At 41.4% G+C, this 19,146-nt stretch overlaps 1 protein-coding gene across 7 annotated transcripts in view; it reads right to left on the reverse strand.

Annotated features, from left to right (window-relative positions):
* The window catches only part of MARK1 (microtubule affinity regulating kinase 1), a 58,997-nt gene extending 40,157 nt beyond the window's left edge, over window positions 1-18,840 (reverse strand). For 2 of the 7 annotated variants that reach the window (XM_064648149.1, XM_064648145.1), the window contains exon 1: window positions 18,476-18,823. In XM_064648149.1, the coding sequence (XP_064504219.1) occupies window positions 18,476-18,526 (51 nt within the window). In that variant the 5' untranslated portion in view covers window positions 18,527-18,823. Of the gene's footprint in view, window positions 1-18,475 lie in introns of all 7 variants that reach the window. The other 5 variants (XM_064648150.1, XM_064648148.1, XR_010428969.1 and 2 more) reach the window with 4 other exon arrangements.
* Window positions 18,841-19,146: the final 306 nt, after the last annotated feature.

The following is a 19,146-nucleotide window of genomic DNA, read 5'->3' on the forward strand; positions in this document are numbered from 1 at the left end:
TTTAAAGTACATTGCAGCCAATTTTTATATTCATAACTCGTAACAGTTTCAAGCATGTGCCACACACATGAGCATTTGTAACAGATGTCATATTTTGCAAATATGGGAATATTTTTCAAAATAGCTAGCCCAGACAGAGGGAGTCTGAGGGGCTGAGAAGACCATCTTCTATATTGCTGTGATCTGTAAGAGCTTGGATAGACAATACAGGGGAAGGAGACAGAGGTGTGAATTAACATCCTGGATGTCCAGCTGTTTTCATGTTTTAACTGCTTGCTGCCTGTAACTATTCCTTTAGGACGTAGGAGCTTCCAGCAAGCCACCTAAAGCAAGTCTTCTTCTTCTACTGAAGTAACAATCAAACTAAGCTGGAAGAGTCAAATATTTTGAAAGCTCTGGGTAAGCCTCAGTGTAGAAACCAACAGAGCTGTTCAGACTGGACTGTTCTGCATACACACGAAGAGCATCCAGAGGTCCAGGCACACAGGTATGATGCACAAGATTATAGCACCTGATCCCTCAGCTTGCATCAGAAAAAGGAGATTGCCTCCTCTTCCAGGTACACCTCACATCTGCACAAAACTACAGCCTATCCTTGCCACAAGTACACATCACTTCATACCACAATTATTAAAGCATTAATTTTTCCCATCTCTCAGACACATGAAGGAGTGCTTTGGAAGGGGCAATTAAAAAGACTGAATGTATGCACACAATTTTTTTTATATTTTCTTATCAATAATTAAATGCACACTAGATTGGGAATGCATGATAGAAACTTTGCTATTAAAAAACCTCCAAAACGAAAAGCAACCAACCTTCTCCACTGAAACAGCAGATAACATGCAGGACTAAGCTCAGAAAAACTCGAGCAACAAACAGGTAGAGTGAGAAAAGAAATATATACAGATTTTAAATCAGATACCAAGGTCAACATATGGCAGAGACAGAAATGAAGCAGACAAAACTGTGACAAAATTTAACATGTATGGATACCCCACGCTTGCTCATGCATGCTTTCCAGAAGTGCATGAAGAAAATAATCAAATACATGCATGTGCATCCTTCTGTTTAGATCAGATTTACATAATACGTAGAAATTCCAGGCATGAACTTTTGAAAGAGCTTGAAGCTATCAGCAATAAGATATAAGGATTTTGAATAAAGCTGGCCTCAGTCAAGCACAGGCAAACATTTCATTAACTGATGCTGCAACTCTGAAAATCATTTTATAAAACTTTCTAAAAAAATCCAATCTATAGGCAATATATAGTATTAAAAGTCCAATATATGGTATTAAGAGAGATACTGAACAAAATAAGTTTGCCCTTATTCTTTTTTTTGCATCTTTTTCCTTTTCTTCCCAGCTGTAATATTCTGTATTTCAGGAAAACAATTTCAAAGCTAATAGCAAAACATTTCTATTGCAAGGTGAAATACAATCCCTTAATGCCAATAGACAATAAAGTTCCCTTTCTAAAAGCAGACATACACAGTGGCGAGAAGGAAACTCATGCTGAGCACTGAATAAAATCTTATTCTGTGTTTGTTACGATGGAATCTAAACCCCTTAAAAGTTTTGGTGGATTTTTTTGTTTTGTTTGAGATTTTTTGTTGTTTGTTTGTCTTTTAAGTGCTCAACATATGTGAGACATATCAGAAATAAGCTTACACACTTCAAGACAGAATTGTTTTTCTACTCACAAGCTACACAGGCTGCAATGTTTACAGCTCCATACTCCAAGCAATCTAGGATAGAAAACAGCCCATTATCTACCAGTGCAGCACCAGACAGAGCTAGTAAGAGTTTCAGAACTTCATACACAAGGATCTTCAGAATACTTCTAATTTTCATATGGTGCACCAACCTGTATTAATCCTGTGCATGTTATATTACTCTCGCTCCCTTTATTTTTTTTTTAAACACAGCACTAACATCATGTGGAAGGGTGGAGTTCATTATCACATGGAATCACAGATCCTTTTTATTCAAAGGATAAAAAAAAAAGTGCTAGTCCATCCCTGAGATGTCAGTGAAAACATTACAGAAAAACAAATACCTTCGTAGCATTAAATCAGGTCTTGTAACCTGAACTCAACTAACACGCTTCCTCCTCCCCCTGGGCCCGAAGCCCTCAGCCCGGCCAGGCGTGCAGGTGCAGCAGAACAGGACCTTCCTGCCTTTGTTCCATTTCACTCAGAATTGGCACAGTTATTTCAACCTGGCACTTTCCTTCCTGACTCATCCCAAACACACAAACAAGATTTTCCAAGGCTAATTCAGGACAGTCAGCCCATATCATCTCCATTAATTGCTATGACAAAACTGAACCCTCCCCGTAGCCCCAGTGAAAACTGTGACAAGTCAGCTAAAAGCTGCTGCAGTAAACCACAGGTGGAGCCAAGGGGAGGGAAAAAACCCAAAGTTTTTCCTAAGATCCTCTTGTTTACTCATTTTTATTTGTCATTTGGTAGAATGCTAGAAGCTACAGTCAGCCCTACCAAGCAAAAGAGTAAAACATTTCCTACCTTGTCAAAATAAAATGGCTAAGGTCCCTCACCCATGAAACCTAACACAAACCTATCTCTTTGAAGAAAAGCACTTATGGAAGGGAGAAGGAAAGAGAAAGACTCCTGGACATATTTAAACACAGTCCTTCAGAGACAGAGAGTTCTTCCCACATTTCTTTCCAGTCATTGCTCTTTTCTCAGGAAGTGATCAGTTTAACTTCATCAATCTTTTTTGACTTATTACAATGGGATCTTCAAACCTGCCAGCACAGAGCTCCCAGTGAGCATTCCCAGCTCACCCAGAACATCCTGCCAGCACCCAGAGATATAGGCAACTACAGGGCACTACAGATTCTGAATGTACAGCACCCACAGTTTGCTCCAAAACCCTCAGTGAAACAGAAAGAAAACTACATGCTGATGTTCATCATTAATTGAACCAACTAAACAAGAACAGGAACACACCCAGAAAGCGAAACTTCTGGCAAAGGAAGCTGGCAGGAGTTTTTATTGCACTTACAAATGATGCAGCCAGGTAATTTTTCAACCGGCCTCATAAAAGACAGAAGAGACATGAAACAACTTAAGGTTCAGGATCATGTCAAGCACATGGAGCTTCTCAGACATTTTCAGGGGCACAAGAAGTGAAAAATGCTTTAATATCAAACTTCAAAACTGAGGGGAAAGGGCTGTCTCTAGAGTCTAGAGACTACAATCTGGAAACCTGAGGCTTTCCTCCAGACAAGGAAAACAGAAGTACGAGGCAAGGTTTACTCACAAAAGAACGACCAGATTAGAGTATTAAGTGTGTCTGACACAAGATCAACCAACCACTCTTCTGGGCCAGAATGAAAGCATACATGCAGCTAACTGGGACCAGGCTCTGAATCTCAACTCATTCCTTCTCTCAAAGTTTATGAAACGAGAATGTTTTCCTTATCCATCGCATACCTAAAACAACTCTGGATAAGTCCCCATGTGGCATGACGCCTTCTGAAGCCACCCCAACACTGCCCATGTCTACACCTGCTTACAACCCCACTACCAATGGGGCAGCAGGATAGGCAGCCAGCACAGGCATCCCAGCCAGACAAACCCTGGCAACTCTTCTGCCAGGGTAACTTCCAGTTCCCCGAGCACACGGACCCCCAGACAGTTCCCCAAGCATCAGCACAGGGCCATGGAGAAAGGGAAACATCCAGCACCAGGAATTCAGCACCACATCAGCTCTGCATTAAGCTCTCACAGAACCACACTATCAGTACAGGAACAACATGGAAAAGAAAATTGATCACACCACTTTTCTTGATAATCCAGAGGCAAATTGACACCAGTAGCGAAACTTTAGCTAGGAGATACTTATTCCCATTCCACAACAATGTAAAAAACACAGAAGGACTGGGAAAAAAACCCCAACACAACGACAAGAATCCCCCAAAACACAAACTCCTAAACCCATCAAAACCAATCCCACAAACAAATAAACAGACTTGCTTATTTGTGTTGTTTACCTGCACTGTGTGTGCGAGACAGAGGAGTGCACCATGTGAGCCTAAGAAGCTCCCCTTTAGGGATGACATGCATGGACAAAGCCCCCCTAACGTTTCTGCTACACAAAACAGAAAGTTAAGTTACTCCTTTAACAAGCTGGACAGCATTTCTAAAGGCTTTACATCCCCATTACTGCATTCATCCAATGGATCCAATGATGAATTCATCAAGACAGATCACCATCTCATTTTGAAGACTATTTTACCTCAAGGTCTTATTAAATTCCTGAAGTAAAGCCGGCTTCTAACAAGTGATGAGATGACCAATTAAAATATCCAACCTGATAGCAATACATACTAATTGATGCACACATGTCCTAGAAAAGAAACTGTCTAGAGCAGTGCAGGACTCTGCAGTGTTTGAGGATGATGTCAAGCTGTGTTTCAAATGCAGTTGCCCAATGTTCAGAAGGGTTTTCCAATATTTTCTTGACATATCCCTTTTAGGAATCTAAAGCTTACAGAGACTCATCGTGATATCTCCCTTCATACAATACAGTACATACAAAATAAATGTAACAAAGTAATCCTCAAAATTAACTTGTTGCCCAATTGAGGGGGGGAGCATGAATTTATAGCAGATTAACAAGGCCTATCTCATGCCCTTCCACAGGAGCTGCAGCCCTAGGCAGGGAACCTTCCTGAGCTGGAGAGAACTTTCATGGCTTCTTGCACCAGAATATACGAGCTCAGTTTCTCCAGCTTCAAGGTTTAGTACTATGTGCTGGTCCAGCTCTCTGCAACAAGGACTTCTGACATCATGAACAAGTCTTGCCTCAGCAGAGTGAAGTGCAGAGTCCCTGCTGGGCCTCACCTGACAAGGAGAGGCAGTTTTCATATTCAAGCCAGGATATCATCAGGCCCAGCATTCTGCAGACATTTTTTTTTTCATAAGTATTGATACAAAGGTTGACTTTGAGGAGTAACACATTTTGTCACAGGAAAAGCAGACACGTTCCTAAGAGGAGGAAGCACCTTAGATGGCATAGGACATTCCTACCAACAAGCCTGCACTCAAGCAGCCATCAGTTACAATGGTTTTGTCTACTGAGAGCAGTCTAGCAGAGCCTGACCTGAGGGCAGGAGCTGCAGATAGTCATAAGGACACCACTAAGTTTACGCTTTCAGAAGACCAACTATGCTTTACATACAGAGTAAGATTATGGTGATGTATCCAAGCCAACCAGTATAGTGGAACTTGGTGAACTCAAAGAAAACAAACAGAGCAAAATGAAGACAGCCTTCTGCTGAGTGCTCTCTGCCTTGTTTTTCATGTAAGTGTTAATTAACAGATCAAATAAAATGTCCTCAGTTGGGCTGCAGTAACTATTTACCTTTATGTGGATAATGCTACCCCACATTTCAGCTTAGTAAATATATTCCCAACAGATTCATGCTTAACTTTAAGCTGTCCAAACACTGTCTGGCCCTTGGAACAGCTCCTGTCTTATGATCAAAGAGTGCGCTTTACACAGAGCTGAGACTACAATTTCCGTGGAGCCCCTTGTTTCTAAACTTGTGCAACCACCTATTTTAACCTTTGGGCTTCAATTATTTATTAATCAGAAACTACTGTAATTTTGCACTTAAGAGATGCATGCAACTAGAAAGCTAATTTTTAAAAAAAAGCAGCAATATTCCTAAAAGATTTTGCAAAGTATGTAACGTAGCTAGAAAAAAAAAGAATACATTTCTTCAGATGTTTTAAACTGGTTGATACAGTAATACAGTAGATAACAAATACTGACAATATCACATATAGGCACCAGATACATGTCAACGTCCTGAATTCAAATCATAAACAGAAATCGTGTGTGAGTGTAACTGAGATATAAAAGCCAAGCACAAGAAAAAGAATAAATAAAATAGTCCACGTTATGTAAGTCACAGGAAGTGGAAAAAATATCAATCACAGAATGCATAAAAAAATTAAAACCAACAGATGCTGGATTTACCCAGCCCATTAAAATAAAAATGTAAGAAAATGTGGAAGAACTAATGTACATGTATGTACATATATATGGTTAAAACTTAAGACAAGCCAAATAATCTACGATTAGAGGTTTGAACAAATCTAATATATATTCAAAACGAATACAGTCACTAAAATTAGCAGCCAATCCAACTGTAAGAGAAAAGACACGTGACTTTCTCTTGAGTCCTTGATAATCTGGGTGAGGAATCCCAGATCCTCAGCTATGGGCTTTACACATATCCCAGCCTGCAAACTGTCAAAATTGGACACTTCCAGACTTCTTTATCTAGATGGTGAGATACAACAAATAACCAGTAGCAGCAATGGTGGCCTCCAGCCCTCCACTACCAGGGACAACTCGTGGTTCTGTCATGAGCTGAACATCAAAACAGTTTGGGTAACATTAAAACAACATGCCTGGAAATCTCCAGCTCGAGTAGCTGGATTAATTTGATTCAGTCTCAAGGAAGAGAAAGCAGAGAAGTCACGGGAACCTGAGGGCAATGTCAGCAAGTGACAGGAACTACCAATCTCCCTACCAGAAACTGGGAATCCGCCCTCAAAATCTCAAAGGAAAGTTATCCTTCTGCAGATTTCAAACGGACATCACTGAATTACTCCAAGTCTTAGGATGAGCTGTCAGCAATGTTTTGTTCTCTCTTCCACCATCAACCTGCCAAGGGTCCTAAAATGCTCCTCGCCTTTTAAAAGATGAGGAAAGCCACTGAACTGTAGGAAGGATGATCACGTACCCTTTATGCAATGTTGCAACCCCTAAATTATCACAGACTCCATGGGAATTTTTTTCCTTAATTTACCAAACTAACTAGAATGCTTCCAATCTCAGGGGATGAGAGCTACCGTGTTAAATATCTTTCTCATTTCACCGAGCAGTTAACAAACCAGCTGTTCATTTCCTACTGCCTTCCTATGACCCAACAGCTGACCTGGAATCAGGCATAGCTTCCTACCCTTTCTCAAAAATTATGTGGAGGTATACTTTACTCAAATATACCTAAATGCTACCTGACAGTCTCCCGGCTTGCTTTTTTATTTTCCTCTGTTTGTCACTAGCTGAGCTAGTCTTAGAAATATCTTCAATTAAATCAAGATAATATTAGGAAAATGGCTTATGCACCATTAACATTTCACTTTATCATAACAACTCTAGTTAATAGTCAAGTGTTATATTTAATTTGGCTTCTTCAGGTTAGTAATTATTATGTGACAGTAAAGACAACAAACACATGGATAAAGGAGTCCAGTTTGTCTCTTCTATGCTACTCCAGAAGGCTTGACATCACTCACTTTGAAAACAATTCTACTGAAACTTAATATTACACATCACTAGGAAATGGATTTAATGAGTAACAGTGAAAAAGCCTGCATACAATAACAAAATAAAAGGTTTTACAAAAGGTAAAACGAAACTAGTAATGGTAACAACAGCATCAGTAATAATAATCAATATGTTATCTTGTAGTATTTAGAAAACATTCTTATGTTTCTCATTTTTATATGAGCACTATACTTCTGCAATCATTGGGTAAGCAAAAATAGCTTTCTTAAAAAGGACCTTTAAATGCAGTTTTAATTTTATCAGTCTACTCTGCACAGGCTGAGGGACTAGATTTCCCTTAGCCTGACTACGAACACTCTGTAGTCATATATTCTCTAATAGTAATTATGTCTTCCATTGACTAATTTCAGCACCTATTTTAGCTCAACTCTCATTGCTCATACCAACTTTCTAAGGATAAGATTTCTCTGGACTATGCAGCAGATGGAGCAAGAGTTTCATTGTGAAGTGCTTTTATAAATTTTCTTTGTTCGTGTGCATCTTATGCCCATAACTGGAAGAAAGAACTCTAAAAGCAGCCAGTCTTGTTCATTTAGTATCAAATTAAAAAAATACAAATTTGAAAAGATATTATACATAGGTATGCCTACTAAAGACTGCTCAGCACAGTAGTATTAATAGTTTCTGTACACATTTCTTTGTATTGAATGATTAAAATTGCTATTCCTTCTGGAGTCTGATCTTAAGGAGAAAATACTATTTTAGTCCTCCAGCAATTAAAGATATATATTCCTGGTTTTGGTTTTTTTTTTTTTTTTTTTTAATTTTATTTTATTTTATTTCTTTTTTTTTTTTTTAACCACTTGTAGGCTGTCCTTACTGTAATAATGGCACGGGGACAAAATCTGATTACTGCTGGGAAGAAAAGTAGTACATAAAAACCCAAATGCTTTAAAGAATTATATTACCTTGAATCAATAGTATTATCTGGAATAGAGATATGAGTAAATACATTACACATGTAATCCATTTGTGGAAAACAACCATATCCTCTGCAAGAGCTCAATGTAGCATTTCACAAGCTAAGGTAATTTTTGAGGCAGAAGTAAAGACTCTTCTTAACACAAGATTCTCTGAATTTCTGAGCTATGTCTCTGCTTATTTTAAGTAATGACAGAAACATCTATGAAATAGAAAGATACTTGCATACAACTGAAGCCAAGCATGCACTCTCAAAAGGAATTTCAGATATTTACTGTTTAGCACAAGTAATTTACACTACTGCTACATGTCCTGCAGTACATCCTACACTCCACTCCAACTCTGCAATTCTAACCCATTAAAATCCTCGAGTATCTGCATGTATCAAGAAAATCTCTAAAAACATCATAAAATTCCTAAGTAATCGTTATAAAGCTTTGATTACTCTCTGATGTTATCTGAGAGAAGAAAGCACAGTAACTCTAGTGGGGTGGAGGGAAGGAAATGTGGAGAGAGGAAAACATGGTTTAACTGATGAGTATTTCAAGTTGTAACAATCCTTTTAGCTAATACTTCAAAAAGAGCCCCCAAAACAGAAAAGTCCTCCCAACCAACCCACAGCAAAGCATTTCTTCACTCCCTTTAGCTTTACAATTCAGATTATTCCCATATTAAAATGCTCCTCGGGATTCATACAGGAGGGTATTACTTGGAGGATAAACAGGAGCTACAACTACGCAGCTTTTGCAAAGCTTTGTATTGGGTTTGCTTATGTCATTAAATGAGCAAAACTGGAAAAGGTCCCAGAACGAGCGAGAAGCACAAGGAAGCTGGCAATGAGTACACCAGGCTCAAGCACAAAAACACATTACTAAGCAAAATGGGGGACAAAACAAGGCGGGAGGAGCAAGAACGTGATATATAACAAATTGCAGGTTTTAAATGGCCAGCAAATCACTGAATCACAGAATCAACCAGGTTGGAAAAGACCTCTGAGATGATCAAGTCCAACCCATGACCCAACACCACTCTCTCAACTAGACCATGGCACTAAGTGCCACATCCAGTCTCTTCTTAAATACCTCCAGGGATGGTGACTCCATCACCTCCCTGGGCAGCCCATTCCAACGTCCGATCACTCTCTCTGTAAAGAATTTCTATCTAATGTCTAACCTAAACCTCCCCTGGCACAGCCTAAACAGCCCCAGCTCCCTCAGAAACGAATCCACATAGGCAATTAGAAACCCAGAGAGATGGATATTGGAGAAATGTGTATGGATAAAGCTGCTGTGATGGAAGGTTATAGACTAGAACCAGGTTTAAAACAAAATTGGTCAAGTATTTGAGGGACTAAATAAGATAAATTATCTATGTGATAACCCTTAACATTAAGATTACAAATAAATGGCCTTTTCCCCTTGTAGACAAGTAAAAGATGTTTTACTTTGTTTTTCTATTACTTGCTCCTTGAGTATTGGGTTGAGATGAGGAAGATAAGAACTAACAGTGGGGAAAGGAGGAAGCCAGGAGGGAAGCTTCCAGGAGAGCTGAAAATAGCACTGTACCACAGTGACTAAGGCTGAGCCTTGCTTACAAGAAGGTGTGTGTTTTACAGCACCATGAGTAAGGCGTGGGCTCTCCTACAGGAGCACAGCAGAGGCTCTACAGGTTTTACCACAAGGCTCGCCTTGGGCAGAGCCTTTACAGCAAGCCCTGTTAGAGCCTAATCTATCCAAATCTAATCTATTTTCTTCAACCACATCTGCCTAATGAAACATATCACTTCTCTCTAACAACCTTGCCTAATTCTGTCTCTGCTTGAGATTTTAAAAGTTATCATGTACTACTATTACTTTATAATGTAGAAACAATTAGACTTTGTCACCAGTAGTATTATTATCATTATCTGCTCTTGCAAAAGACTGCCATGGGCTATCCAGTAACTCTCCATGTTTAGCTACATGAACATCAATGTACTACACAAGTGCTTTCATCAGAGGTGGTTCTGTCTTGTTATTCAAGCTACCCATCCCACAGCTGTGTATGTTTAAAACACAGTTCTGCAACACAGCTGGACAAAGCTCTTTATCAAGAATCAGTTAAAATATATATTAAGTTTGGACATCATTCTCTGATCTGATTAACATTCTGCTACTTTTGTGAATTCTACAGATGTTTAAACATAAACCTGGATTATTATTCTGCTTATTACCAACACATCACTAAGGTCACAGTGAACAAGGCAGAGGCTGATCTGAAGTCGTGAACGTGTTTCATTCTGACCTCAGTATAACTCCACTATGTGTAACAATCCTCACCTTGGAAATCATTACACCTACGAACACACATATCAATGTGTGGGCATTCAATGCTTTTTTAGATTCGGCATACCTCTTGGAAATTAAAACAACGACTCTGGCTAAAGCTAATTATAACCAAGAGTCCTCTTTCTGCTATATTGTCAGGCTTTTGAAGAACACAAATGAGAAGAAAAACATTTTTTGTCCAATACATGTTGTATTGCTGCATTTTGAATGTATGTTTCTATAACAATCTTACATTTTTATAAAATATTGCTAACTTGAAATAATTTGCACAGAAAGGGACAGGAGTTGTTGGTACTGAGCACTCAGATCTTGAACAGCTCTGCAGGACATCTTGATTGTAAGGCACACTCATGCTAACCAAACAAATGGAGTGCAGATCACTTCTCATTTTGACAACCACGATCTACACCTAAGGTGTCCCACAAGCATAGGAACAGCAAGATAAAAGAAGGAAAATTACTTCTTCCTGAATCCATATACAACAAACAGCAGAACAGGAAAACTTGAAAACTCATGGACGACACATTCATTCCAGCAAAAGAGAGCTGCTTTCCACAGTGATTTAAGCAATATCAGGTGTCTGTCCCTCAGCTGTCCTGATAAGATGGAGATTTTTAGAATAACATAATGATGTTTCATTCTACAGAGATGCCCACTAAACCTGTGCTTTTGGGTTTCACATAAATACACTCTATTGATCAATTGTTACAGACTAAGCTGTGGCACTGCTCCATGAGCGTGTCTGGTTCACTGCCTTAAAGGTTAATTGTGGCCCAGCTGAATTTAACTGTGCAGGCACCTTATTACAACTGTGAACATATGGCTTTCAGCATAGGTTGCTGTTTTCTTTGAAAGCACACAAAAAGAAAACCCTGATAAAAATGCTTACCTTAAAAAACAGAACAAAACAACCGAACAACAAACCACCACCAAAATAACAAACCAACCAAAAAAAACCCCCATCAACCAACCTTTTTTTTTTTCCAATTGCCATCTCAGGTCAAAAAAAAGCAGGATTATGATAAGCACAGAGAGCTACTTTCTAATGCTTTTGCCTTCAATTATTTTACCACCACAGCTATAGCATGTTTGGTGACTACTTAGGAAACAAAAGTTGAAACAGTTACAGGGAAATATATCTTAAAAACAAGGGCCATCTTATCCTCTTGGAATTTTTAACCTTAGATTCACTAGGATGCTCAAGAAAACTATCTAAGCTGCATCATAACATACAGCTATGAAGTCCTAAACTGACCTCAAGAGATCTCATCAATCCTTTGACTTTGCTATTTTACTAAGTTATTCACAGAAAAACAAAGATGATTCATTCTTACATGAAATACAACTGGCCCAATTTAAAGCTCAGTTTAGCACTGAGCACAGAGAACACACACAAAAAAAGAGCTAATTTAGAATGTGAAAGAAGTAGAGAAATGCTAACAATTAAACAGGCTTGGTAGCTGACGTGGAGAAAGAGCTTCTTATTAAAACTCAGATTGAGTTGCATTATATTCATTACACTGAACAATGAGAACGTTTTGGTGAAACTTTCCTGTTTTCATGGCTCTTTTCACAAATAGTCAACTGTGGAGAACATTTCTTCTTAATTTACTGCTATCTAGAGCAGAGTAAACATTCAATAATCGAGACCCAGAAAAAACTGTCAAGCCTTAAAAAGAATTCTTTTTGGCTATTCTGAAATTCCAGAAAGATTAAAAAAAATCACAACAACAAACCAAACCACAAAAAGCAAGCATTCCTTTAATAACAACAACAACAACAAAATAGATGGTGTCACGACCACAACATAAATAAGCTAAGTTTGAAACTTGTCACTGTCTGCAGCAGCTTACAAGTAGTATGTTTAACCTGGAGGGCAGCACAGAGTGCAAATGTGTATTTTAAAATAAAGGAAAGGCTGAAGCTACTAAAAAATAAGAACTAAACAGAAGTGGTAAAATGCTTTCTCTCCAGTATTGCAACATATGAAAAGTTTGCTCAAACTCTAAAACTTGTGAGTAGGCCAACATGTAGAAACCTGTGTTAGGGCTTTAGTTGCACCATAGATTTATAGCTCCACATTAATAGTAAAATCGTCTCTCCTCTTAACAGGATAGTTTCTCAGTGAATCTGCTGTACTGGAAAATTGTTTAAAGTTCTCTCAAGCATCAGTAAGATATAAAGGCCAGGTCTATAATAAATTCTGAGAACAAGAAAAAAGATCTGCAAGTGTGAATACAAGTCACTGATCAAGAACATAATTTCACAGAAATCACTGTATCTGTGCTTAAAAGAAAAATGAAATTAATCCTTTTTCTGTGTTTAAACTATTGAGGTCAATTAGAAGTTAGCAGGAGCTTCCTCTGCTAAGCAACAGCAACTGTGATGGTAGAAACTTAACACATTTATAGTGGAAACATTAATTCGTAAATATAATTGGGTGCTACGGGGAAAAATCATGCCTTTGCTGATGATTAAAACACTTTAAGTGTAGAGTCAATTTTTTTAAAAAAGATTGTATTAATATAAATAATAAGTCCATATCATCAAGAAAAATATGCCAGTAAAGACCTTGCTGACAACAAGTCTCCCTAGAACATAACCTCCTTGTTCTAGTTCAGTGTTCAACTCCACTGACCATGGAAGTACAGTTTTCAGAATACCGACCACAAACAATCTAACTTTATGTTTACCTACGAACCTCAAAAGCCCCATGAAGTATGAAATGAAACAAGTACTACAAGCAAACTGCATTAACTCTTTCTTAACTTTAACTCTGTACACTTTCACAATGCCTAGAAAGAGCACCGAAGCATGAAGCTACATTTTCACTTCTTTGTACCAAAATATTTCTCTTTACATAAGGAAAATGAAATTAAACATCTATACCAGCTGTCCAATTGCTCTCTCTGATCCACACAGAAGATTCACTTCAAAATGGATAACATACTTTATAACAAATCGAGCCTTGCTCTCTTTGTGCACGATGCTCTAGCTAAATGTGTGTTTTCCCCTCACAACATAGGAGCTTGCTCCAGATGTGAAGCAAAACATCAAAAACAAAGTCTGCATAGAGGAAACACAAACCCTCAAAATAAGATTAGAACATACCCTGTTCAAACAAACATACAACCTAATGGTGTATTTATGATCAAGAAAAACAATCTTGCAAGGAAAAAACACGGGCATTCCTCACTTTGCTCAAGTCCATCTCCTGTGGATAAGAGAGATACAGCTGTACTCTTGAACCCATAAGGCTTGGAAACTAGGCCATTCTTCTGCTTAAGGCACTGAAGGAAAGAATTCTTGTCAGATACTTTCTCCCACGCCCCCTCTGTCCAAATCAAAACCATGTGTTCTTATTGTGCAAAAGCAAATCCAGAAGGGAAAAAAAAAGAAAAAGAAATTAAACATGGTATAATCATTATCATCCCAACTTGACTACTTCACTCTATCCTCTTATCTCTTGCCGTGTTCAATTTTTTCCTCTTTAAAATGCAGCTGTCCAGTAGTCTCCCCTATCAGAAAGGCATCCTTAACCACACCCACTTTAGCTGGCATCTGAGACATCACCCTTCCCTCACTAGCCCACAAATAGGTGTGCATGTGTCAAAATCATAATTATTTATATGATAATGCAGCAAATCACATGACCATAGGTCACTGTTTTATCCTTCCTTAAAATTCCCCCTGATGTGACATCTCAATCATTCTCATATAGCACTGGCTAGGTAAGACAAACCACAATTCCCACATTCCTCCTTGACCCTGGCCAGAGTTATCATCCAGCACTCCCTCCTTGTTTGTTCCTTCTTTCATTGTAAACGTGTCAGATTGCCCCAGCAGAATTAAACAACTTTGATGCATCTGAAAAGTACAAAACAAAATAATACCTTAAAACTTAGCTAGATGGGTGAGACCACAACACAAATAAACAGAAATACCCTCACAGGTAACAGTAATACCTTTGAAAGATTAAATTACACTTACCATAGAGAAAAAAAAAATGTATTCTTATGCCAAACTAACCAGGGCCTTAAGTCAGAAAAAAGCAAACTACAGCATTCTCATTTTTATTAATTTTATTAAAAGTACTATACAGCAAGTATTACAGAGCCAACTGTTGAATTTCCATGAGTATTTTCTTATACAGAGCTCCCCAAAAACATTTAGGAGAATATATTACTGATGCATGTCTTTTCTTTTGCCTTAATTCAGGAAAACCATTCCCCAATTTAACAACACAATACAACACACCATGAAGGGAAAAATATAGAAGCTCCTCTCTCCTCAATTAATACCAACTCAAAGAAAACAAAAGTGATTCTAGCTCAAAGCTTTTGATTCCTGTCCTTCTCCTTCTCCAGTGACAGCAGAGAAGGGAAGTTCAGTTCACCCAAACTAACCCCAACTGCAAGTGTTTCAATGCACTGACACATTACCCGTCACAGCCTACGTAAAATGTATCAAGAGGAAGCTGTAAATAGTTACATGTACAAAATCAAAACACGGGGAAATTATTATTTTGAATACCACTCCTACCCCTCATTTGAAAAAACAAATCCGGTAATAGGCATGAAAATACAGTACAGCCTCCACCCATTAATTTCCCCAAGTTTCCCAATAAACTGTTCAGTAAGAATAAGTGTTTGACAATCATAATCTATTTATTTTCCTTAAACACAGCTTTCATGAAAGAGAAGTAACATTTCCAGTGAAAAGTATTTATGGACATTTGCTAGAGAAGCTAAACATAGCACTGGGAGATGTCAGGAACAGCAAAAAGGCAAAGAAAAGACAAAGGCTGTGAATCTGCACAAGGCAGACCTATCAGTTACACTCACACTGCTCCACCACCGCTGGCTCCCTCCACCTGTTGTGTGCCCGTTGCTGATGGTTCCTGAACTTCTTACTCCAGCTTTCTGATAAGACTTTATCAAGGAATATGCTGCATGATCTTATCCCTTCTAGACTATTTTCAAAGGATGCAGTGGGATAAAAGGCACAAAGAATTATGGAAATATGCAAGTTTGTCACTCATCCCATCAGAAACTCCTGTAATTCTTCAAGGAATGTATATTCTTATGATAGGTGCTATACCCAATTATTATACTATTTTTTAAAGTATGTAACAGATGCCTGCACACTGAGAGAAAGACACATTAAAGTTTTATTTATTTTCTATTTTAAAGTACTGAAAGCACCTGCCAAGAGACAGAGAGTGGTGGTGGCAGGGTAGTTCCCTGTGATTTCATGCAACAACCTCACACCATGTGCAAAGCACAGCTGGATGGGCACGTAGGTTTGTAGTCAGAACCATCAATCAGCTCTCTCTGGGATACAGAGCTACAGTCTGTCCCTTGGGAGTCACACAGTGGAGCCACACTGCCAAGATGGCCACACGCATGAGAGGGAAGAAAAGAGCCTCTCCTGAAGATCACCACTAGCTGCAGGACTTGGGAGAGCTTTGCTAATATACATACTCGAGGATTAGAAATAAGCACTATAAAGATGTATTTTTTTACCAGGCCAAAAGCTGCTCCTTAACTCCTCACTCTTTCCAATTATTTCTCCCTTTTCTTGCAACTTCTCACTGCCTCAGTTACCCAGAGCTTACTAGCTCGACTTTGTACGTCAAGACCCATCAGCATAAACAGTTCCCCAGTCCATTAGTGTTTATTAGCAGAAGGAAGCACATTAAAAGTAAATTAGGAGTCTCACCTCACCCTCACAGAATCCATTTTAAATCAAGGAATGCTGCTGATCAGGAAGTCAGTAACAGACCACCTCCTCCATCCTACCTTTGCCACTTTAGCAAAAGTCAGGGACACCATGGGCAGCAAAGCTGGCTGCCTGATGGGCAGACCTCGAGGTCTCTGCTCCAAAACCCAGCAGACGCCACACTAATGACAGCACTAGAATTACTTTGTGCAGATTTAGGAACTTACTACTGCACAGCTCTTTGCTGTTTATCTGGCTGGAGGATTATATTCATTAGTATTAGGTTGCAGACTTACACCAAGGTTTTCAGAAACAAATGTACAATTTTCAGTATTCTGATATCCTGTACAAACATGGGGTTTTTAGATACCCAATGCACTCCCTGAAATTACAACAATAAAAAATAACACTTACTATTCCCTAAGTGTCAAAATTGAGCCCTTCCAAGTAGCATATCTTTTAAATGAACTACTAACATTTTAATCGAAGTTTTCATTCTATAAAAGATGATGACATTTGGGAATATTTCCATCTGCCTTGTGTAAATTTTGCAAGTCTTCTGCACTATATTACTGGATATATACCTATATATGTCCCCTCCTGTCATCTGTCTCTCAGCGACATTCCCATATACATTTGAAATGGAGACTCATGAGTAACACATATCACACAAACCTGGGCTTTATCATTTAATTAAATCGAAGTTTTCATCTCAAGGACTTACTTTCGTTGTGACAATAACACAGAACTCATCAGTCCATGAAGAGTAAGGACAGAGCAAATACATCTATTTGCTTTAACCAGTCATAACGCTGATATCGCTGAGTCAATTAAACTTCCACTGAGCAGCTGATATTAAATGCTCATTATAAAAATTCACCAAGCTAGAGTTTCACTTCTTTAGCTATATTACCTCATTTCTGTTACCTCTGTCTTCCAAATCCTCTTCTCATATTCACTTTTCATTTTTTATCAGTCAGTAACCTATTCAGAAGAGACTATTGCTTGGGCCTATACAGTACCAAACCTTATAAGCTCCTACTGTTGACCAGAACCTCTGTAGATTGATTCAATACAAACAAGCATCTTCTTCAACCACTTTCAGCCCATTAGGTCATCTTTCTTCATTTCTTACTAATCACTTTCCACCCAAGTAGAAGGTGGGTATGGCTCCTTTTGCCCTCCTTCTGCCACCTTCCCAAAGGCAACTAACAATACCTACATTGTAAACACACCACTTTTAACATTGGTCCCCTCACCCAAGAGGAAAACGTCACACCTCCCACACTACCACCAATTTAAATAATCACCACTGATGGACAGGACCAGACAGGGTCCAGCATTCCTCAGGCACACCGTCTATCGTAGCCAAGACTGGTTGTTTTCTACAGAAGACCACCACAGCAGAGAACACCACCGTGCTCCCGCTCCGCCGAGCCCGGGCGGAGCAGAGGAGATCGCAAAGATGTTTAAACAGAGCACAAAGGAAGATATAACGAACTCGGGAGGAACCAAGGACCCGACCACAGCCTCTCTGAGAGGCAACACAAAGCAAACCAGAGGAAGGAATACAGCAACACCAGGGACCGTCTTGGAGGTGCAAACTGAACAAAGAGCAAGTACCGCTGAACCCCAGAAAGCGAGACAGGGCCAAGCGCCGGGCGGTCTGACAGCCCACAAGTGGATATCCCGGCCCAGGCGCGGAGGTGCCCGGTGCGGGGGACGCCCTAAGGCGGGGCTGCCGCCCGCGGGGGCTACAGGCCTCTGCCCGGCGGGGGCCCGTGTGCGCCGACAGCCGAGGACATATAAGGGCAGCCCGGCCCCGCTGCGCTGGAAGGGGCTGCGGGAGCGCTCCCTGCGGGAGGCCCAGGGCCGCGGGGCGCTGGGGCGACGTGGAGCGCGGCGGGGCCGGACCCGCCCCGGCAGCGCCGCACGGAGGAGCCCGGGGCGCGGGCAGGCGGCGGTGCCGGCCCGGCCAAGGCCCGCCCGCCCCTGGGGCACCCGGCCGGGGCAGCGCGGCGGGCCGGGCCGCCGCGGGTGCCGGGGAGAGGAGGAGGGCGGGAGGGAAGTGGAGAGGGAGAGAGGGAGGGCGTCCCGGCGCGGCACTCACGTTCTCGGTGTCCCGCTCGTTGACGGTGGGCAGCGGCGTGCGGGTGGACATGGTGTGGGCCGCCGCGGCGCCGCGCCCGGCGCTCTGAGGGGAGAGGCCGCTCCTAGGCCGCGGCGGAGCCCGCCGGCCGCCCCCGCCGGCAGCCGGGCGCACACGGCGGGACGCGGGGCCTCCTGCCCGCTACGCGCCCGGCGCCATCGCCTCGCCCGCCCCGCCGACCCTCCGCCCGCCTCACCGCCGGGCTCCGCGCAGCTCGGGCGCCGGCGGCGGCTCCTCCTCCTCCGCCCTCCTGCCCGCTCAGGTGAGCGGCCAGCAGCGCAGGGGGGCCGCGGCACCTCCTCACTGCATCCGGCAGCGGCACCGGCCCCTCCTCCCCGCTCCCCTCCCCGTCTGTCCCCTCCTCCTCCGCCTCCTCCCCCTGCCGGCCCCCGCCCCGCCGGCCCCGCCGCAGGAAGCGCCGCGCGGGGCGGGCGGGCGCGGCAAACGTGGGCGGGCGGGGCCGGCGCCGCCACCGCTGCTGTGGCCGCGGCCCCGTCACGGGCCCGGCCCGGGTGGGGGCCGGGGTGGGGTGGGACGGGACCTTATAGCTGTCCACGGCTTCCTCCCGAGGGGAAGCGGAGGGGCAGGCACCGATCTCTTCTCTCTGGTGACCAGTGACAGAACCCGGGTGA

This window comes from Pseudopipra pipra, chromosome 3, assembly GCF_036250125.1.
Source record: "Pseudopipra pipra isolate bDixPip1 chromosome 3, bDixPip1.hap1, whole genome shotgun sequence".
Lineage (NCBI taxonomy): Eukaryota > Metazoa > Chordata > Aves > Passeriformes > Pipridae > Pseudopipra > Pseudopipra pipra.